The sequence below is a fragment of the Somniosus microcephalus genome, chromosome 19 (assembly GCF_052327205.1).
Source record: "Somniosus microcephalus isolate GS21.2 chromosome 19, FLI_Smic_1.0, whole genome shotgun sequence".
In the NCBI taxonomy this organism is placed as follows: domain Eukaryota; kingdom Metazoa; phylum Chordata; class Chondrichthyes; order Squaliformes; family Somniosidae; genus Somniosus; species Somniosus microcephalus.
Genome location: NC_141005.1, coordinates 56,522,571 through 56,546,293, shown reverse-complemented (window position 1 = coordinate 56,546,293; position 23,723 = coordinate 56,522,571). Strand labels below are relative to the sequence as shown.

The following is a 23,723-nucleotide window of genomic DNA, read 5'->3' as shown; positions in this document are numbered from 1 at the left end:
TCCACGGATGTTGCCTGACCTGCTGAGTTTTTCCAGCATTTTCTGTTGTTATTTCGGATTTCCAACATCTGCAGTATTTTGCTATCGTATTAATGTGGCAGTAATGGCCTCAAAATGGAGTTAGTAGCCTTACCACCCTGTTAGCACTGTACCCAGTTTCCAGCAGGACCTCAGACCTTAGCATGGTGTTGTGCGGGTGATCAGAATAGCCGTCATTGTTCGAGATATCACATCACTAAAATATCAATCAAGGCAGAACGCACTTTATCCCCACCTTCAGGCACAAGGTGCCATTTGTGAGACAGAATTACAAGGCACGTAGAAAGTACTTCGTTTTATTGTGGAATTTAGATTTTGCAAACCAAACAAAGGGTTGGAAGTTATGCTACAGTCGTATAAAGCTCTGGTTAGACTGCATCTGGAGCACTGCGTTCAGTTCTGGGCCCTGCATCTCAGGAAGGACATGTTGGGCTTGGAGGGGGGCAGCTCAGAGCCCCCAAAATAATACTAGGGCTAAAAGGATTAAATTATGAGGAGAGTGCATCGATTAGGCTTATATACCCGTGAGTATAGAGAACTAAGGGGCGATCTAATCGAAGTGTTTGAGATGATTAAAGAAGTTGATAGGGCAGAGAGAGAGAAACGATTTCCTCTGATGGGGAGAGTCCAGAACAAGGGGACATAATCTTAAAATTCGAGCTAGGCTGTTCATGGGGTGATGTCAGGAAGCATGTCTTCACACAAAGGGTGGTGGAAACCTGGAACTCTCGCCCCAAAAAGCTGTTGAGGCCGGGGGTCAATTGAAAATTTCAAAACTGAGATTGATAGGTTTTTTTTTAGGCAAGAGTATTTTTTAGGCAAGGGTATTAAGGGTTATGGAACCAAGGCAGGCAAATGGAGTTGAGATATAGATCAGCCATGATCTAATTGAATAGTGGAACAGGCTCAAGGGGCTGAATGGCCGACTTCCGATCATTCCAATTGGAGTAACACCAGTTTTTTTAGACTTCACCTGAGGAAGGAGCAGCGCTCCGAAAGTTTGTGATTTCAAATAAAACTGTTGGACTATAACCTGGTGTGTGACTTCTTACATTCGTTTTTTTAGAAGCTAGTTTGCCTTCTCCACAGGTTTCTGTTAGAACTCAAATGGTTAAATATCTTAGGCTCCCAGGATCTAAATTCAAGCTTCAGAAAGCTAATAAAAAAAATCCGACATCTGTCTTTAAATTCTGCTTCAGGCCATTTAGTTGCAGTCAAAGCTGAACTTTGAATATTAATTCCAACCATTGAACGTGCCACACCAGTATGAAGCCACTGTTTGGCTGTACCAGTATCAAAGTTCAATGGGTTCTGCTTCTGATCCTTGTACCCAACCTGTGGGTGCTTGACGCTGACACTGGGTACAAACAGGTATAAATGTGTTCCAATTCGGGTTGCCAACTCTAGTTGGATGTATTCCTGGAGGTTTTGTCACATGACCTCTCACCTCCAACCCCCCTCATCCAGCCAGCAGCCTTTTTTACAATCGGCAATATTGTTACAACTAACAAACAAAAGTGGTCGGAGAGATCGATCTCCCAGGTTGTTCACAGCAGTGTCCTGGAGATTAATCCTGAATTCCTGCAGACTCCAGACCAATGCTGGAGGGTTGGTAACCATAGTTCCAATCAATAACAATACCATATGGGGCAGGGGTGGATTTCGCTGCTCTGCCACCCTGATTTCGGCGGAGGTTCGGCAGAAACCCGTTTAGTAAATGAGGTTCCACACCCACCCCCCCAGCTTCTGCCAACATTGCCTTGGTGAACACAATAAGTTTAAAATGAAAATCGTAGGTATATTCTCTTCATGTCATTCAGCAGCAGACAGGATTTGGTTGGGTTTTCCCAATATGCCGTTATCTGTAGATGGATCCAAAAGGGGGCGCTGCTTTCGATTTACCTGTCGGCAGGGAATTCCTTCGCGTACTTTGACGGAGCTATCAGTGGACTGTGTTTTTAAATGGATATATTATGCTGTCCCTCGTAAAACTCCTTATGCTGTGGCATTTGAATCTGCAAAAGGTTTTGTCAGATAAAGAAATTTCGTAATTCAATAGGAGGAAAAGAGAACAATGCAGAAATAACACATCTTGCAAGAGATAAGAGTCTACATCAATGCATAGCAGTCATGTAAAGCAACCAGATAGAGGCATGGGGCTCACGCTAAACTCAACAAAACCTTCGTTTTTGTTTGTAGGCAGAGATCCTTATTACGCCTGCCCACATCAAGGATTAATTTACTGGAAGAATGTAAACAATATCAGTCGCCTTGTAGCTTTCCAAGTGCCCATAAAGGCAGTTCTGTAATCATCTTAATCTAAAATGAATTCTGCACAGCCCCGGCGTTGTGAGTTTGCAGAGAAGGATTAATTGCACAGCCGTGGCAGGCTATCAACTTTCACATCACCCAGTAGGAGTTGTGACTGTGTGCAGTGGGCTGCGGCCAGTTTGACAACAGTTGGAATCCGCACAGTTCCACATTCTAACTGCGTACGGTAGTCGGTGCTCCCAGAAGCAGTTCGGCATTTCATTACCGTCCAAAGCGCAGCTCCGATGTGCCGTGGAATAGGGCCCATCGGACCTTTCTCAACAAATGTAAGGAATATTTCAGTAAGATACTGATCTCCACCCAATGCTCCGGGTAGAATGTGGCTCAGCCTGTCTTACAAAACAAAAAGACACAGTAGCCCTTTTGTTCGACTGACACAGAGTCAACTGAACCCTTAGGGGACAGCACTGGTATCTATGTACCATGTGGAAAAATAATACAAGATTAGAATGTGCTTAATATAAGATGAAATAAGTGGGGGGTAAGCAAAGCAGCGACTAAACCTACCAGCAGACTTCTGAAATATTGTGTGGATGCCCAAAGGGGACATACATTCCAGATCATTGGTGCCAACTGCTCCTGCACCTGTAGCTTTAAGTTAAGCCGAGAATTTTGCTTTGTGCTGAAGTGGGTGAATGGAACTGATGGGGAAACCCCAGCAGTACTGTTGCACGGCTGACTGGGTCTGGAGGTAATCGTACATTGTCATGTAAGATGTGTGTTGTCAGCTGTATCCAATCCTGATGTGAGAAACACTTCTTTCTGAAAAGCACAGTTGAGAAGCACAGTCTATTTCCACAGAGCAATTACGTAGGCAGAGCCGAAGAATCCATTTGCAATGTCATTCAGGTTCTTTACATCAATTAAAACCGATCTGTGGTGAAAGCGTAAAACGAGCGATGGCGAGTTGCAGCCCATTTTACACCCAACGAAAATCAGGCACAAACGGGCTGCGATTCGCTATCGCGCTTTGGCCGAAGCCAAATTTCCCCCAGCATAATTTCCAGTGTCTGACTTTGAGTATATTGTTCAGATTTTGGTGCATATTAAAGCTTTTTTTTATCCTGACGCAGGGTTTGGCTAAATGATTTTTTTAATTGACACATTCTGTCATTTCTGCATTATATTATATTGGCAGAAATGGAAAGGGCAGTCAATGTGCAGGCCACAAACTGTAGTGTCCCTGCAACCATTGCCAGATAAAAGGCACAATTTACATTATTTTATTTCTCCCCTCTCCTCATTCTCTCCTGAAGGAGGTGACTCTTGCTGAGTGATGGTTTATCCAGTGCTGGCATCCCTCCGGTATCTTACTCAATTGACCGCTCTGTGTGTGTCAACCCAGAAAATAACTATTCGACATGGGGAGCCGGGCAGGAGAAAGCAAATCCTGTTCTCCCCGAGGTCCCTGCACATGCACTGTATAGCTAGGATGAGCATTCAGTGACAAGCCTGGTAACCGCACTGCCAATTCAACCTGTCACTTTTGAAGCCAGTAGCTGACTCATCCTTCAGGGTTTTAAGTTATGACATCCTGATGTCACTCGGTAAAAGTGTGTTTACTGGATTTTTTCCTTTGATTGATTATCCCATTATGATGAGAGACGGTATTTCAGGACTGGCGAATGGAACCCCTTTTGCACTCGACCTCCGCATCAAGCACTGCCAGACGTGATGCAAGATAACACTTGCTCTAACAATGTGCCCTAACCTCAGCCTCTCAGAAGCACACATGACTGCGCCAGTTTGAAGTTTCCAGTTCCTGCATTTCCCATCCTTGTCTCTGAATGAAATTGCCAGTGTCATGCCAATTTATCGACTAGGTTTGGCCCCTTAGAAACTGAATTAAATCTGCCCAAACTCATTGAGGTAGAAATTGGTGTGCGTTGCGCCTGCTTTTCGGGAGTAAAACGGGCGCAGACTATACTAGTGTAGCAATGGGACGGCCTGTGGCCTGCCTGGCATTCCTCCATCGGCCCAGGTCCCAATCTGTGCAGACGTTAGCCTCACTGCTAAATTTCTGGAGACCATTTTTGAAGTATCCTGGGCAGATGCCTAAAACAGGCATGTTAATGAGGGGCCCGTTGTAAAATGAGTTATCCCACTCAGGATTCTTCAACGGCCATCAACGAAATGCAAGTGTTAGGTGTACTTTACTTAAAAACAAATTTTCCCCAAAACGGGCCCAGACTAATTTCTACCCCATTTGAATTATATTTTCATGTCCCACCGCTTGCTGCCAATTATCTGTTGCTACATGTTTGGAGAGACATTTTAACTTTTAACAAGCATTGCACCTGGCATTATTTTAGCAGTGGTGAGTCGTGCTTATTACTACTGAGTCTTTGCAGAGGGGATTGTCGCAAATGCACAACAACAGGACAATGGCATGAAACAGTTGACAGTTTCTGCAGTAAAGCTCGAAAGGAATCGAACCCCGGAAAGAATTCCTTCCAGGAACGAGAGTGTGACGTGTCATCGTCTCTATTAAACATGCAAAACAGTTTGTGGAATTTAAGAGTGGTGTAAAATGAAGGATCTTTAAATGGTCATCTGGCCCCCAATTAAGGAAATCATCAACTTATTAACCAAGTTGTAATAAACCTAACTTCACAGTGACTGGATATTACGATAACATTACAGGAGGTTAACTACAACGAGCCAATGAAGTAACCAGATTGCATGCGTTTTTAACAGTCATCAGTCTAGACTAAGTTGACAAAAGGGAATGCTAATTCCCTGACGAAGGCCTGCTGGTTTGTTTCTTTAGGTGACATCCCACCACTGGAATTCTATTAGTTGATTGTTTTAAAAGAGAAATCTGATTTATCGAGAGAGCGGGCTATAATTTGTAGAACAGGGCTATAGCCAGTGGAACAGATCAAAAGCGACACCACAGAACAGGCTCAGTTATTTCTATTCCACCTACTCACCTCACGGTAAATATCCCAGTGTGTTTTATGTTGAATTAGGGGACCACAAGCTGATTAAAGCACTCATCTGACCATTTGTATAGCCATCCTGTGGTTAGATCCATTCCCACTTAAGTACACACTTTCTAGCTGCCTATTGCTATTTTTAGCATATATTTCCCCTAACAAAGGCTGTGTTCTGTTGAAAGTAACTTAATTAGGTAAAATCGAGTCTGTAGACCGCTTTGCCTTTCTTATCTTCTCGCTTTTTTCTTCAGTCCAACTGAGTTCAGCTGTGTTTTGCAGACTTTTCACTGTATTTGATGTAAGTTGACTGAATTTAGCTGTGTTGATTTGATTTGATGGATCTTGGCACACTTCTACTTCAATTGTAACTCCTATCAATCATAATGTGCTCTCATCAGGAGCAACGAAAACACTGGGTAAATCCATGCCAAGTTGTTGATAAGTTGCGTAACCCTCAGAGATACCCTGCAGGTGAAAAGATAAAGCACTTGAAAAAAGTAAGGCTCTTGTACACAGATCCAGAATCTTAAACAAAAAAAGAAATTAAGTTGACGCCTGCTTAAAAATGGTGTTTTGTGCCTGTGAACTGGTTCTCCAGGGTTGCTGGGCAGTGGTAATTAAATGGAAGTGTATTTAAAAGATGCCATAATGTTACGGTAAATGTATTTCAGCCATTACGTCACCATTTTCCTTTTCTTTTTTATTCTGCTGGCCATTGTGCCAGTTGTTCTAATTTTTTTCTCCTTCCCTGCTCCACTACCCTCACAGTGGGTCAATCCCATGTGTTTCGTAGAAGAGAAGGACTTATGGAGGGATGCCAGGCAGACCAGGCTGCACTAGAGGTGCCCTATGCCCACTGGCCGGTGCCTGCACTTGCAACCCCTGCATTTACATTCAGAGGTGAACATGCCTTTGGCGGATAGTTATTACAGGCAGAGGCTCTTATTCCCAAAGGAAACTGCAATGTTGGATGCTTCCTCAGGAGCACCTCAATCATACTTTCAATGGCACTACATAAAAGGTGATGTAGAATAGTCAGAATGGCAATACCCACCAAGGTGCCACCAACCCTCAGTGCAGGAAGTGATGACAACTAGGGGAACGGTCTTCACAGGGTCCAGGTCAGCAAGAGAGACAGATGCAAAGCTGGGCCATCTACGTCTAGGACACCTGCAGCTGCAATGCAGCATGGGGCAGGCATCGCTAATGACAGTATTGGGCAGTTGATAGTCTTCAATCTGCTTCTATCTTCTTGGGGGCATGCTGCAACACTGACCAGAGGACATGGTGGCATGGAGTAGCAAAGAGGGACATCCTTCTCGTAACCACCTCACGCAGCACCACCTCCACCTCAGCAGCCAACAAGCAGGGTCGGGTCCTGGGCTGCCCTGTAACTTGCCTGCCAACTCATGCCTGCACTTTGGGTTTCCTTTCCCTTCATTTTTGCCTGTGGTGTCATAGTCCTCTTCCCCCTTCAGTTTTGGAAAGGCTGCTAATGGGTTGAGATGCCTTTTGAGCCTCACCCAAGGCTTTCAGAATTGTAGCCACCATATTCTGCCACCTATCTTCAATTGTCCCTATCCTTTTAAACTTAATTTCCACGCAGTTGTGCACTCCTTTCAAAATCTGCACATAGAGCTATGCTCCTAAGTTGACTTCAAAAAACTGGGTGCAAGCAGCACATTTGTATTTGAGTCTGTCTAAAGCCCACTTTCTGTTCATATCAGGAAACTAAGGGTTCGGTTCTCCCCCACAGGAGAGGCGGGCCCAGATTTTACCCTTCAGCACCCGGGTGTAAGATCTCCACGCGCTGGCAGCACCCGCCACAAATTCAGGCACGTGCTGCCCCCTGATTTTCCCTCCATTAAAGTCTCCGATGGGTTGTTTTCATCTGCCTCCGGGCAGCTGACCAACCGTACCATGGTGGGGTGGGTGGGGGGGAGCGGGCTGGCCTATGAATGTATCTCCTATATACTGTATCTCTTTCTCTGACCTGTTGGCTGTCAAAGGAGCATGGCCCTGCACATCAACAAATGGTGAAAAAAGAGCTGGATGCTATCAAATGAAGGTGCATACCATCCAAAAATATATTTCTAATCTTTGTCAATCAGTTTGAGTTAGTGGGAACTGGAAAGGCTTTTGAGTCTCTCATCTGATCGACAGAATCTCTTCTCAGGCAGTAAATGGGAAATTTAGTGTATCTTTGATTGCATTAACTCTCTCAATTTCGCTCATGTACATCTGTGCTCATTGATGTAGCTCCATGAGTGGGTGGATGAGAGCCTGACAGTTCTTGGAGCACAGTATTGGATTTGTTCCAATTCTTTAACAGGATATTGAGGCTGTGGTAAATGGCTGGCATCGATAACCAAGGATAGATTCAATAATTTCTGCTGAATCTTAAACCATTTGTTTGTAGATGCCAGAATATGTCAGCTGTCTTATAAAGTAAGTGCTTGTTGACCCTTTTCACCACTTGTTCCCGATAAATGTGTCAGGACATGTGTCATATTTAAGCCTCAGCCGTGGCTCACTGGTGGCACTCTCTCCTCTGAGTCAGAAGGTCACGGGTTCAAGTCCTGCTCCGGAGACTTTAGTACATCATTTCTGAGGAGGCACTGCACTGTCAAGCGTGCCATTATTTTGTCCGGAATTTTCCGGGGTCATTGCGGATGTGATCGGAGGCGGGTCAGCTGAGAAAGTTGATATTTTTGGGAGTGAGTCAGGAACCCACTGTCATCCCGCCCCCACGCCTCTTTCCCTTGGGCGTGTCTGTCAGCGCTGCAGCGACCCGAACGGCAGAGGCGGCCGACCCAATTTATAGTATTATTAGCTTGTTGTCAGACCTTTAGGAGTCTTTTTAACCTTACCTTTTAAACTTACTTGGATGGCCACAGTACCACGCTGCTTGGGAACCATGTCTGTCAACCTGAGGCAGGAGTTCAGTGGCCATTGCTCCAGCTGACAGCATGAAATGTACTATAATAGCCCTCACCTGACAGCTGATCACTTTCCTCAGGCTGAAGCTGTTGCTCACTGCATTCCCAGCACAGATTCTGTGGGCTGCAAGTCTTTGCAGCAAAGTCTCCATCTAGTGTCACCTCATTGGAAGAACCTCTCTCACCACTGACAGGTTGCTTCTGTCATCTCTACTTCACCTGCCATCTATTCCATCAACAGTTCATACTGTCTCACCTTGGTCCTCAGAGTCTGACCATGATGAGCCCCAACACCATCAGCACCAGGCACACCAACAGGACCAACAACAACACCACCAACCTTCTCCGCAATCACCTGATGCTGCACAGGACAGAGTGCATCAGCACCCGACCACATTGCTGCCTGGGAGGCCAGGGATGACCTCATCATGGCCAGATTTAATTAACTTGACGCTGTACACCTATATGGCTGCCACATGATGCGCCAGGTTGGCACCACCCCACACCAGCACCATACAGCATCCGTGCAATGACCAAGCCATTCCTTTCACACTCACCACCATTGCGGGGGGTACAGTTATGTCTCAATATTCACTGCAACTCACTAAGCCACTTCCAAAGGTGCACACAAATCTGTCCAAGACCAGAAAGTGTTGAAAATGAAGATATTTGTAATATAAAATAAAAACAGAAAATGCTGGAGAAACTCAGCTGGTCAGGCAGCATCTGTGAAGAGAGAAACAGAGTTAACATTTCAGGTTTATGACCTTTCGTCAGAACTGACGAAAGGTCATTGACCTGAAACGTTAACTCTGTTTCTCTCTTCACAGATGCTGCCTGACCTGCTGAGTTTCTCCAGCAGTTTCTGTTTTTATTTCAGATTTCCAGCATCTGCAGTATTTTCTTTCTGATAAAGTTTTTTATGTTTGACAGCACATTAACAGAAACTTTACATAACCATTGGATAAAACACTCAAGTGGCTACCCTTGTGAATCTACTTGTGTGTCATCTTTCTCTTCCATGTGCTTCTACGAGGTGCTACCCCTGTGGCTTCAACAGAGGTAGAGGCAGCCTGCTCACTTCCCTGCTGCCAAGGAGCTGGAGAGCACCTTGCTGCACATCAGTTGGGCCATGAGGACCCACGTCTACGCTGTCATCCCTCCTAGAGAGGAAGTATATGAGCCTCTGCCATCTGTCCTCCATACATAGTCACCTATCCGCCATAGATAGCCATCTATTCTTCACTGAGACCATGTGCTCTTGTGAGTGGCGCATCAGCTATTCCATGTAGGTGGCCATCCTATCCATGGAGGAGGTTACAGTTGCCATCACCTGCGACACGGTGGTGGTCATATTGGAGATGGACCTCCATTCTCTAAACATTTGCAGACGTTGCACTCGCAAAACCTGTCAGAGTCTCCTGCACTTCTTCCTGCACCTCCAGGAGTGCCCTCGATCTGGATGGCCCCCGAGGCTCAGCATCTGCATGCAGCTGGGCAGAGCTGGGAACGTCCTGCACCCTCCGGTGATGAGTCTCCACTGCTGTCCCTGTCTCCACCATCTGCTCTTGCTCACTTATGAGTTGTGAGACACCAGGTGACAACACTACTCTATCTCGAGTGGGACCCACCCAGGTGTGCATATCTGCGCTGGTGCTGGGTGCGCTTATGTGCCCTCAGAGGCTGGAGGCTCCTCTGAGGAGTTGTCTTCTTCTTCTTCCTCCTGGACAGTTGCGGGGGGGGGGGGTCCTCTTGATGGATCTGTGGGAGAGTAAATAGATGAGTTAGATATGTCATATGAAGAATGGGTACAGATACCATTATGCACATGATGACCATTCAATGGCTGCTGACATCAGTCCCCATATGAGTGACTGATTTTTTGCCATGTAGCTGTATGATATGTAATTTTGTCACCAGGTTGCTGAGATGTCCCCTTCTGTCTGTCTCCCACCTCCAGCTGCTCGGCGACTCCAGATATTCCTAAAGCAGCCTCCTCTGCTGTTGTAAGGTTTGCAAATGATGGAGGGCCACCATCTCTTTCTTATTGTGGGCTCTCTTTTCCTGCAAGGAGGGAAAGAAGAGAAGGTTGAGTGAGAGTGATGGAATGAGTGTAAGGAATGGATGGGTTAGATCTTTAGAGGGTGACTATGATGGAGTGGGGTGCCAAAGCCAAATGGCCTCCTTGTGCATTGTTAGTTGGTATGATTGCACTAGGATGAGGGTGAGTGTGAGGGGTTGCTAGTTTGATGGGGTTTGGTATTGTAGATAAAGAGAGAGAGGGATGGGTGGACATGCAAGGTATGTTGGTGTGAGTAAGGATGTGCAGGAGTAGGGTAGGGAAGGCAGAGTGATCAAATCAAATCAAATCAAATCATCTTTTATTGTCATTGTTAGTGCACAAGTGCAGTACAACGAAATGTAGGCTTGCGGCTCCCGAGAGTGTACATTTAGATTAAGACATTTAAACATTCAACATACATTTGGCTTGTAATACATTAACATAAACATAACCATAATAAAGTGCATTGGCAGATGTGCAGGCTTTAGAGTTTATTTGTGGAGTTCAGTAGGATGACAGCCCTGGGAAAGAAGCTGTTCCTAAATCTGGTCGTACGGGTGCGAATGCATCTGTAGCATCTCCCAGATGGCAGGAGGGTGAACAGACTGTGGCTGGGGTGGGTAGGGTCTTTGATGATGGACCGTGACCTCCGTAGACAGCGTTTCTGGTATATGTGCTCTATGGTCGGTAGCCGGGTGCCGGTAATGCGGTGGGCAGTTTTGACTACCCGCTGCAGGGCTTGAGATGCACTGCAGGATGAAGTTGAGTGTGGCTTTGTACTCACGTTTCCTGAGCTAATGAGATCATTGAAACATTTGTGGCACTGCACTGAGGTCCTCCTGACCCCATCCCTGCTGTTGACCTCCTCTGCAATCTCCAACCAGGCTGTTTTTGTCTCCTGGGGAGGTCTCTTCCATCCATTGGAAGGGAAGAGGACCTCCCTGCGTGCTCTGACTCCCTCCATAAGCCCTCTGCCTCTGTGCAGTCATTGTCAGTGTTTGCAGCACTTCAATGCTGTAGTGCACTGACAGCACTATGTTACATTAACCTTCAAATCTAATGTGGCCATGGCCCCTTTAAAGATCCCAGTTGAAAACACGTCATGAATGACGTCACCAGACCCGCACCATTTAATTGGGTCGGGTAGCGCGCAGGGCAGGCTTAATAGGCCCGATTAACGTAAAGTCGTTCCATGGAGCGGGATGGAGCCAGCAACAGGGTCACAACCCTCCGTGGCCACAGCCCGCACTGGACCCACCCAGGTAGGGAAAATTCCGGCCTTTGAGTGAGATGGTGAACCGAGGCTCCATCAATCCTCTCAGATGGATGTAAAGGATCCCATGGTACTATTTGAAGACGAGCAGGGGAGTTCTCCCTGGTGTCCTGGCCAATATTTATCCATCAACTGAAACAGAGTATCTGGTCATTAACTTCTGCTGTTTGTGGGACCTTGCTGTGCACAAATTGGCTGCCGTGTTTCCTACATTACAACAATGACTACACTTCAAAAGTACTTTATTGCCGGTAAATCACTTTGAGACATCCTGAGGTTGTGAAAGGCACTATATAAATACAAGTTCTTTCTTTCTTTTAGGACAGATTTGTTTGGTATCCAAAAGCCTTGTCGCTTTTCTGTAGTGTATTATTTCCAGTAATGCCCATAGGTGATCTGTGTCTGAAGGTTTTTGCTATCGCTTTGTGCATAGTGCAGGCCACTGGTCAGTTGTTAAAGATGTTAGATGATCAAAATATAGGTGGGATGTTGGGTGATATGCCTCCTGCTCACTGTGGTCTCCTGGAACCCATTTCCGATTACCTTCGGGAGTCAGAAAGGAATTTCCCAGAATTCTTTTCTTCCCTGAGGAAATAATTTCTCTTTACCTTTTGAATTATTTTATCATTTTAGACAATTAGATTGGATCACTTCTCAATCTTCTATATGCAAGGGAATACAAGCCAAGTTTATACAACCAACCTCATACTTTAACCCTTTTAGCCTCTATATCATTCTGGTGAATCTGCACTGCACCTCCTCCAAGGTCAATGTATCCTTCCTGAGAAACGATGCCCAGAGCTGAACGCAGTGCTCCAGATGGCATCTGACCAAGGCTCTGTACAACTGAAGCATAACTTCCTCACCTTTGTATCCCAACCCCATTGAGATAAAGGCCAACATTCCACTAGCCTTTTTGATAGCTTTTTGTACCAGTCCACTAGTTTTTAGTGATTTGTGTACGTGGACACCTAAATCCCTTTGCTCCTCCACAGTTCCTAATTTCACCGTTTAGAAAATACTTAGAATTGTCTTTCTTGGATCCAAAGTGGATGACCGCAAACTTCTCCACATTGAACTCTATGGCCTTTTGTAAACTCCTGCTCCCATCTGCACTACTTACTTTGCCTCTGAATTTAGTGTCATCGGCAGACTTCAATATACAACTCTATTCTTTCATCCAAGTCATTGATAAATATGAAGAGCCAAAGCCCCAGTACAGATCCTTGGGGAACACCGCTTGTCACATTCCGCCAATCAAAAGTATGTACCATTTATCCCTACTCTCTGTCTCCGACCTCTCAACCAATTTCCAACCCATGTCGTAAGGATGCCTCCAATTCCGTACGCATTAATTTTTGCTAATAATCTCTTGTGCGGAACCTTATCAAATGCCGACTGGAAATTCATTTATACTCTGGAAACCCATACCGATCCCTTATCCACCATGCTAGTGACCTCCTCAAAAGAGTCAGCTAAATTAGTCAGGCATGAAATACTCTTCACAAATCCATGCTGACTCTCTCTGATCAGCTCAAATGTGACCAAGTGCTCAGTCACAATGAAAGATTCGAGTAATTTCCTCACAGCTGACATTAGACTGACAGGTCTACTTGAGGGCACCTGTGGAACCTAACCCCAATGAGCCTTTACTGCCTTCAGGAAAGGAGGCAAGAACATTGGGAAAAAAATAGAATCTTTAAACAACAGGTTTAGTTATAGATCGAGTTATTTCTTGGCTATATATGGGCACAATAAAGAATAAGATAGGTACAAACTATTTGTTACTGACCATTTTGTTGTTGTGCGTAGTGAAACTTGACCACACTGTATTTCAGCACAGGCGGTGTCGCCGTATTGCTAGTGCCTTGTTGCGTTACGCAATCAATTTTAATGCAACCATTTGCAGAGCGATGTAATGCACTTAATTCTGCCCTTGCTCTCAACCAGTTCTCACAGCTGGAGTTGTACAGTAGATTGTGATTGGGAAAGGGTCCAGCAACATTTTAGAGCAGACGTCCTGGTTTTAAATACATAGAGACCAACGATGAAAAAGCTCAGCCAATGAGCTGAAAACTGTAATACAGTAGCATGCCAGCCATTAAAAAATGGTTAGTACTGTGGTAGACCATGGAGGTTGGCCACCCTGCCACACATGTGTTACTTATGCATTACACATGTACATATGTGTGTAAAGGGGAACATATTGTCAACTCCTTTTCTGTATGAGTCATACAGACCCAAAGGTTACTGAATGCTGCAGTCACCGAGGAAACCTCTTGCTCCATCACATGTTCTGCTCATGCAGATATGGGGACATCCCCAGGCTGGACCAGCTCGTCCTTGTGCCGAAGGAAATTGCAGAGGTGACAAGAAAAATTGAGGGCGGGGGGGGGGGGGTAGTTGAGCAAGTCAGTCAATGAGTAAACCTCCTGAGGGACGCTCCCTCTTGACAGTGTTATCGCAAGAAAGAACTTGCATTCATCTATCTTTTTTCATGTCCTTGGGACATCCCAAAGCACTTTGCAACCAATATATTACTATTGAAATGCAGACGCTGTTGTTGTGTAAGCAAGTTAACTTTTTTCAACACTTGTCCATAGGGCAGCACGGTGGCATAGTGGTTAGCACTGTTGCCTCGCAGCGCCAGGGACCCGGGTTCGAATCCGGCCTCGGGCGACTGTCTGTGTGGAGTTTGCACATTCTCCCCGTGTTTGCGTGGGTTTCCTCCGGGTGCTCTGGTTTCCTCCCACAGTCCAAAGATGTGTGGGTTAGGTTGATTGGCTATGATAAATTGACCCTTAGTGTTAGGGGGATTAAATACGTGGGGTTACGGGGATAGGGTGGGATATGTGTTGGTGTAGGGGTTACGGGGATCGGGTGGGATAGGCTCGATGGGCCGAAATGGCCTCTATCTGCACTGTGGGGTTTCTGTGATTCTGTGATCAGATATAAAGAGAGGAATTTTAACCCCCAAAAGTGGGTGGGTTTGTGTCAGGTGGATTGTAAAAAATGTTTAAAACTCAAACCCGAACCCAACTCACCGCAAACCCGTCCACTTCCGGTTTTAATGGAGGTGGCACAGGGGTCGGGCGGCCAACCACTCCCAGGAGGCGGGTCACTCATTTAAATATTGTAATGAGGCTGCGTGCCTCAGAATTTATCTCCATTTTAGGTTTAACCCTGGCCGGCTGGGTATTCCGGGCTTCGGGAAACCTGGCAGCTAATGGGAGGTGAGGGCTGCTGCATGGCTACTTTTGGGCCAGGAGGAGCAGGAGTGCTTCCCCCTGGTCCATCATGCTAACTTGCTTCCCTCCCCATGATCAGACCGCCCTCCCGCGATCCGACCCCACCCCTCCACGATTGGACTCCCCCACGATCCGACCCTCCCCACTATATCACTGACCACCCCCTCACAATCGGACCCCCCACCACCCACGATCAGCGATTTCCCCCCCCCCCCAACCCTCCATCTCTGCCCTCGATCAGTCTCCGGCCCTCCACGATCGCCCTCCCAACCCTACAATCCACCCTGTACTCATCACCCACGCACGATCTCTACCCCAGCAACATGAACCTACCTGCTCTTGGGCTGAGGCCTCTGCTGCAGCGCTTCCTGTCTGACAGGGAGCCAAGCCAGCCAATCCGACCGGCTTCTGGCCGGGGACCCTGTTTCAAAAAAAAGCATGCACGCTTTGGGGTCAAAATTCCATAGATCAGGACTCTTTCCCCCCCACTTGGAAATCCCGCCCCAGTAAATATCGGGGCCATAGTAATTATATTTGTCCATACTCTACTTTATTTGCTAAGATTTTACCAGGGTTTGGAGTGAAACATTGATTTTTATTAATAAATGCCATTAAAACTGGGACTGACAACCAGTGCCGTTAAATAGGTAATGGTCTCTCTGAAATGTTACCGTATCCCTGAAATAACATACCAACATACAAAAATGACAGTCAGGAAAAAAAACACTGCTCCATCTAGCCTGTCCCGTACAGTTGTGATGTCTAATGCATCAGGATGCAGTCACTCCCCATCCACCTGAATCCGTGTGATCTCCTGGGAGAAGCGAAAAACCAGCTTAAAAACCCAGGCCAATTAGGGTGGAAAATATCTGGAAAATTCTTCTCCGGACCCATTAGGCGATCAAAACTAGTCCAGGAGACCACATTGACCCTGACTTATATTACATGGTACCTACCTCTTGTACAAGGTGTTTTCCACCCCAGCCAGAAATAGGTCCAGTATTTGAAGGAATACAGCGAACCAACCAACCTTCACCGCGCGAGCCAGCAACCTGTTCCACTATTCTATAGGAAATGAGTGTTTTCATTAAAATATTTGCCTGCTATCCACTGCCAATGATAACATTTTAATTTTTAAAATGTCGAGTTTAAAATATATTTTATTTCAGGCACCATTAGACAGCCATTTAATCCAATTATTGTAAAAGACATTTTGGACCCTACTTACAGGAGCTGTCAGTAGCCGTGTTAATTAGTGCTTTACTCCTGACACCATCAGCTTTCCTGTTAACTCTGCTCATTCTTCCTCTGTCTTCTTTTGCATTCTCTTAGGCCTAATTGTGACAGTTTTATGATATATGCTGCTTTATTATTTTTTTAAGCACTTATTTTTTTCTGTTTTCTTTTTCCCCTTCTCTTGACTCCTTTTATCTTTCTGTCCTTGTCCGACATTTTTGTTTCTTTCAGTTCCAAGCAACGGATCTGTGTATATTGTGCAACTCCCGTTCCATCGGGGATGGGAGGCCATCTGTAAAAAACAGCGCAAGGCGACACGGCGGTGGGTTTACGATCGCATTGCATGGCGCTCCCAGTGCGGACAGGCCTTTTCACAACGCTAATGCCTTATAGTGGCACAAAGCAGAGGTTTGTTCAGGTGAGGTACCAGGTGCCTATGGACCCAGGGCCTGGCAGCGATCACCATCTTCAGGAAAGGAGGTGAGAAAATGGGGCAAACCTTTGTCATGCCGCTTCAAAACCAGCGGTGGCCAGGCATATAAGTTTGGCATTGATACAAAATGTAGCAACTTCCTGGATTTGGCCCTGTTTAATAACTGAACGCTTATGTGTATGCAGAGGAGGCAGTTACTTAAAGAAGTGCTCTGTAAATATAGCTTTTAGGAGGTAATCTCATAGGCCTTTGATGTGCCAACTTATCTATGCTCTTTGAGAGCGATTTGTGCTTATCTTCCCTTTGCATTGGGCTCACTTTGGCAGGCGATATTCTCAGCCAGTGATACAGCAATGTGCCTCACAGCTTCATCAGTCATACACTCTTTGTCAGTGAAGTCTCCATTCTTAGTGCTGACTTTCTCACCTTGCCTTGACCTTCTCGCTGCAGTATATTTCCATAAAGCTTTCTCAGTTTCTTTTCCTCCTTTTGCACTGTCCCACAATCTCTCTCTCTCATGAGTATAAAGCATGGTGAAGGCCAAGAATTGCATTGGTTTTTTTTTTCAGGATGGGCAAAAGTAAAAGTAGGACTTCTTTTTTCTTTCAAGTTGGAATGTGCACTGGCAGATAGAATTTAAAGAAAGAATTTGGAATTACACAGCGCCTTTCACGATCTCAGGACCTCCCAAAGTGCTTTACAGCCAATGAAGTACTTTTTGAAGTGTACATAAATAAAAACAGAAAATGCTGGAAATACTCAGCCGGTCAGGCAGCATTGTGGTGAGAGATACAGAGTTAACGTTTCAGGTCAATGACCTTTCATCAGAAGTCACTAATGTAGGAAACACGGCAGCCAATTTGCGCAAAAACAGCAATGTGATAATGAGCAGATCATCTATTTTAGTGAAGTTGGTTGATGGATAAATATTGGTCAGGACACCTCCCCTGCTCTACTTTGAAATAGTGCCATGGCATCTTACATCCACCTGTGATGGCAGGTGGGGCCGCGGTTTAACATTGGCACCTCCGACAGTGCAGCACTCCCTCAGTACTGCACTGGCATGTCAGCCTCGATTTTTGCTCAAGGCTTGAACTCACAACCTACCGACTCAGAGGCGTGAGTGCTGCCAACTGAGCCACAGCCGACACCTTAATTTAGTACCACAGATTAATCAGGAATCTCTCTGCCTTCTATTTGTGGACATAAAGGGGCAGTTTTTCAAATTGTTGCTCAGGTGTAAAACTGGCTTCGCGGATCAGCCATTATAAAAACCCGTCCGATTTTCATTTCCATTGATTTCTATGGTGCCAAAAACCGAGGTTTGATCCAGGCGGGTGTTGAAGTTCACATGGTACTAATTGAAGAGGAGCAGGGAATTCTCCCTGATGTCCTGGCCAACATTCCTCCCTCAGCTAATATCAGCAAGACAAACTAATTTATCATTCATCTCATTACTCTTTGTGGGACATTGCTGGCAGAATATGGCTGCCAGATTTGCTTACACACATCATTCCAAAATGGCTGCCAGGTTACCTACACAACAAATCATTCCAAAAAAGAAATTCAACAACAGGAAGAAAGGTATATGGGAACAGGTCAGGCACATGAGATTAGGACTACTGCTCGTGTGGAGGTTAAACACCGTCATGGATTAATGTGGCTGAGCGGCCTGTTTCTGTGTTGTAATTTCTATGAGAAGGCCTGTGTAAATTCAAATATTTCTTTCCACTGTCAGATGGCCAGTTTCCATTATCCATTAGGAGAGCTCAGCCGTTATGTCAAGTTCCACTGCATTCTATTAAATAAAAAATCTTACGGAAAATTTCCTTCTAAACAAGTACAGAAACGATCTTAACAGCACATGCTCTAGCAGAGAAAGGTTGTGGTTTAAAAGGGCACTGCCTTCATGAAAAAGCAATTGGGTAAATGTGTTTTGTTTGTTTGTAAACACATGATGTGATGATAGGCATCTTGTTAAAATGCATTATTGTGCCAATCGAGCATGAAAGCATCAAGACTAAAATAATTTTTGTTTTTATTTGGTTCTCGGGATGGGCGACGCTGGCAAGGCCGCATTCAGTACCCATCCCTGGTTGCCCTGAGAAGCTGGTAACCCGACTCAGATTGTTGCAGTCCTTGTGGTGATGGTACTCCCATCATGGAGTCAGCTTGGGAATTCCAGGATTTTGACCCAGCTACAATGAAGGAAGGGCGACACATGTCCAAGTCAGGATGGTGTGTGACTGGCAGGAGAACGTGGAGGTGATGGTGTTCCTACAACACCACTGCTCTTGTCCTTCTCAGTGGTGAAGGTCGCCAGGGAGGGAAGGGCTATTGAAGTAACCTGGGTGAACTGCTTCAGTGCATCCTGTAGATCGTACATACTGCAGTTGCAATGTACCGAAGGAGGTGGATATTGAGAATAGTGGCGGGGGCACCAATCAAGCATTCTTCAGCCTTTTACCTCTCCCCAAGTAATATTTTTGTGTCACATTAAAGGAAGTGACTCAGCGTTCAATGGACAGGTTGCCCTCAAAACTGTTCTGTATAAGGAAACCACAGACTTGGTAATGACAGTAAATGAAAGCCGCAGAGCGATTGACCATGACACACCCTAATGGATAGTCTCTTGCCTCTCCAGGAACCCAGACAATGATGTGAGGCCATGGTGTTACATTGCTGAGTATGAAGATGGCGTGTATTGGAAATACTGCGACATACCAACATGTCACAGTGAGTAGGAGACACGTTTATTGGGCAGGCATTGAGACAGCTCTGCCACCTTGTTGTGTGTACAAATGTGTTTTAATGGTGTAGCTATCTCATGTACAAAGACCTTCGAGGAGTGATTCTGCGATATCGCTCTCCCAGCGGAGGGGGTGGGGTGCGCACTCACAGGGAGCATGGGTCGGCGAATTGAGGCTACAATGTTGTAGCCTTATTTCCCACCCATGCTGCTGTGAGCGCAGCTTCCCCGCTGGCCATGCAGAATCATGGAATTAGCCTTAATAAGTAGCTGCGGCTGATTTTTACATTTTTTTATTTATTTACGGGATGTGGGCATCGCTGGCAAGGCCAGCATTTATTGACCATCACTAATTGCCCTTGAGAAGGTGGTGGTGAGCCGCCTTCTTGAACCGCTGCAGTCTGTGTGGTAAAGGTACTCCCATAGTGCTGTTAGGGAGGGAGTTCCAGGATTTGGACCTAGCGACAAATAAAGGACTGGTCAAGTCGGGATGGTGTGTGACTTGGAGGGGAACTTGGAGGTGGTGGTGTTTCCATGCGCCTGCTGCCCTTGTCCTTCTAGCTGGTAGAGGTTGTGGGTTTGGGAGGAGCTGCCGAAGAAGCCTTGATGACTATGTGCAGAAGTTTTGCTCTGTCAAACCTCTGATGGCTCAGTTGGTCTGAGCACTGTCCAAATAGGAACGGAGCGGTGCGGACCAGCAACGTTTCAGGTTCAATCCGCAGTCTGTGTTGCGTTACTGATCCCCAGCTGAGGTAGCAGTTTGCAGAGTAACAACTGGGTGCGGTACCCTTGAGTCAGCCAGGTGACCCTTGCTGGAAAGTGCATGTGGGTAAACTCCAGGTGAGGACAGAATCGAGCTTGGCTTTGATGCCTCTACAGTAAAACCATCCGCTAGCACTCACTCATCAAAAGTAGCCACCTGGGTGAGGTACCTGATGTTGCCTGATGCCCATGGACTATAATTCCAAGATCCTGTTCCCCTTGTAGCAGCTGCATCCATAGGGCATGCCAATCAGTCAATCAAGACTACCATGATATAGCCTCACGTCAGACCAGTGTAGGACTGTGGAACCTACCCTTATATTTCAGCATGAGTTGGCTAAGGTAGATTGGGAAATTAGATTAAAAGATGTGACAGTAGATAAGCAGTGGCAATCGTTTAAAGAAATATTTCATAATTCTCAACATATATACATTCGATCGAGAAATAAAAATTCCACGGGAAAAGTGATCCATCCATGGCTAACTAAAGAACTTAAGGATAGTATTAGATTAAAATAAGAGGCTTATAATGTTGCAAAGAATAATAGTAAGCCTGAGGATTGGGAGAGCTTTAGAAACCAGCAAAGGATGACCAAAAAATTGATAAAAAGAGAGAAAATAGATTATGAGAGTAAATTAGCAAGAAATATAAAAACAGATTGTAAGAGCTTCTGCAAGTATGTAAAAAGGAAGAGAGTAGCAAAAGTAAACATTGATCCCTTAGAAGCTGAGACAGGATAAATTATATCGGGGAACAAGGAAATGGCAGAGATTTTAAACAAATATTTTGTACAGGTAGAAGACACAAAAAGTATACCAAAAATAGTGGGGAACCAAAGGGCTATTGAGAGTGAGGAACTTAAAGTAATTAATATTAGTAGAGAAAAAGCACTTGAGAAACTAATGTGACTAAAAGCCGCCAAATCCCCTGGACATGGTCACCTACATCCTAGGGTTCTAAAAGAGGTGGCTGCAGAGATACTGGATGCATTGGCTGTGATCTTCCAAAATTCCCTAGATTCAGGAACAGTCCCAGCGGATTGGAAGGTAGCAAATGTAACCCCGATATTCAAGAAAGGAGGGAGACAGAAAACAGGGAACTATAGGCCAGTTAGCCTGACATCAGTCATTGGGAAAATGCTGGAATCCATTATTAAGGAAGTGGTAACAGGGTACTTAGAAAATCATAATGGCCCAGAAATTGGTGTCGGGGGCTTCCCGTGGGTGCAAGGCCCCGACCTACACTTACATAGCGCACCGACAGTTGAAGCCTGGCCCTGCGTGGATTTCCTGTCAGTGGCCCGGTTCAGCTCCCGGCGCGCTGTGCTTGCGTGATCCAGCGGCGTAGTTAGTTCGATGAGCCGGCTGGGATCACGTGAGCACTGGGCAACCAATCGGAGGTTGCAAAAGTTCATTCATGAGTTTGATAGTAAGAACTGTCAAACTCATGAAAATTCCGGGCCCCAAAACAGTACTTAAACTTCAAATAAAAGTTTTTAAAAATCCCACTAATTAAATGAACTATTAATAACTGTAAAAAAACTATTTTAAACAATTATTCAAATTTTTGAAAAAAATAATTTTTTAATAAATCGGGTCTAAAAATACACTTACCTTACTGTAAATTCTTTAAAAATAATAAACCTGTGGAAAAAATTTTCTAACTTTAATTAATAGACCACTTACCTTTTAAAACTAAGTCCTTACGTCTGCTTTTTTCACGCGTAAAAACCGGAGGCCTTCACACACGGGCAAAGCTTAAAAAAGAAGGAATTTCAGCGCGCACGCGCAGACTCCTGCGTGCACGTGTCCGACCTCTGAACCCCTTGGTTCAGAGGAAAGGAAATGCCGGTTTTTCGCGCATGCGCTGTGCATGCTGAAAACCGGCACTTCCATCGGGCCCACACGTGAGCACCCCGTCCGTACTCACGCGTTGGGACCCGAATTACTGGGCCAATATGATTAGGCCGAGTCAACATGGTTTTATGAAAGGTAAATTGTGTTTGACAATTTTATTAGAGTTTTTTGAGGATGTAACTGGCAAGGTAGCTATATGGGAATTAATGGATGTAGTATATTTGGATTTCCAAAAGGCATTCAATAAGATGCCATATAAAAGATTGTTAAGCAAGATAAGGGTACATGGGGTTGGGGGTAATGTATTATGACATGGATAAAGGACTGGTTAACAGACAGAAAGCAGAGAGTAGAAATAAATGGGTCATTTTCAGATTGGCAGGCTGTAACTAGTGGGGTGCCACAAGGATCAGTGCTTGGGCCTCAGCTATTTACAATCTATATGAATGACTTAGATGAAGGGACCGAGTGCAGTATATCCAAGTTTGCTGATGATACAAAGCTAGGTGGGAAAGTAAGCTGTGAGGAGGACACAAAGAGCCTGCAAAAGGATATAGACAGGTTAAGTGAGTGGGAAATAAGGTGGCAGATGGAGTATAATGTGGGGAAATGTGAGGTTATTCACTTTGATAGAAAGAATAGGAAAACAGAATATATTTTAAATGGTGAGAAACTATTGAATGTTGGTGTTCAGAGAGATTTGGGTGTCCTAATACAAGAAACACAGCGGGCTGGATTTTACTCACCGAGACGCGTTGGGGGCGGGACTGCTGCCTTCCGGGTTCTAGTCCCGCCCCAGCGACGTCTGACACACCGACGCTATTTTCCCCTGATTGACGTTGTTAAGCCCACCCTGTGGGCTTGCTGGCCAAATAAGGGAAAGCCGGTGTCAGATAACGTTAGTTGATGATACTTCATCTGCCGGTTCTCTTAAAGGCACATGAACCATAAACTTTTGACAGATGATTTGACAGTGTTTGACAGCATTGAGGGGCTGTCAAACACTGACAATCACTGTACACAGGTGAGCCCTTGCACCCAAGCTCTCCAGTGACTCTCTCCTTAGGATGAAACAGATGGCAGCTGCAGGTGAGGGTACAGAAGCGATCTGTCACTTCTCCCATTGAGGTGAGGCCACACAAACACTTCAAAGCCTGTCACCTACAGAGAAATCTAAACACATTAAAAATGATTTTCCCAACATTTACTTACCTCTGATTATCACCAGTGTCCCATTGCATCCTTCACACCACTTCTGCAGCTGTCATCTATACACCAACAGTACAACAGACCCACAGCACGCCTCACTTACCCTGACGGGGTTCCCCGACATTGGGAAGCCTGCAGCAGAAGTCTAAAAATTGTAAAAAGCCTCTTAATTGCCTGTTAACTACCTGTTAACAGGCAGTTAAGTGACTATAATCCCCTTCCCGCCGCTAATCGGGGACCTGACTCCCGGGAAGATTGGTTGGAGGCGGGTTGGGAGCGGGTTCGGGACCTGCTCCCATTCTTTTTGACTTTCCCAGCAGTCCGGCCTCCAAACCCGCTTCCCCAGGGCTGGTAAAATCCAGCCCAGAGAGTTAGCATGCAGGTACAGCAAGCAATTAGGAAGGCAAATTGCATGTTGGGCTTTATTGCTAAAGGGTTGGAGTATAAGAGTAGGAATGTCTTGCTACAATTGTACAGGGCTCTGGTGAGACCACACCTCGTGTACAGTGCACAGTTTTGGTCTCCTTATCTGAGGAAGGACATACTTGCCTTAGAGGCAGTGCAAAAGTTCACTAGATTGATTCCTGGGAAGAGAGGGTTGTCCTATGAGGAGAGATTGAGTAGATTGGGCCTATACTCTCTGGAG

General features: G+C 45.5%; 1 protein-coding gene across 1 annotated transcript in view; it reads left to right on the top strand.

Annotated features, from left to right (window-relative positions):
• Positions 1-23,723, top strand: part of kremen1 (kringle containing transmembrane protein 1) — a 190,948-nt gene that overhangs the window by 49,114 nt on the left and 118,111 nt on the right. Inside the window, exon 3 of the mRNA XM_085961807.1 lies at positions 19,145-19,236. Within this exon, the coding sequence (XP_085817933.1) occupies positions 19,145-19,236 (92 nt within the window). The remainder of the gene's footprint in view (positions 1-19,144; positions 19,237-23,723) is intronic.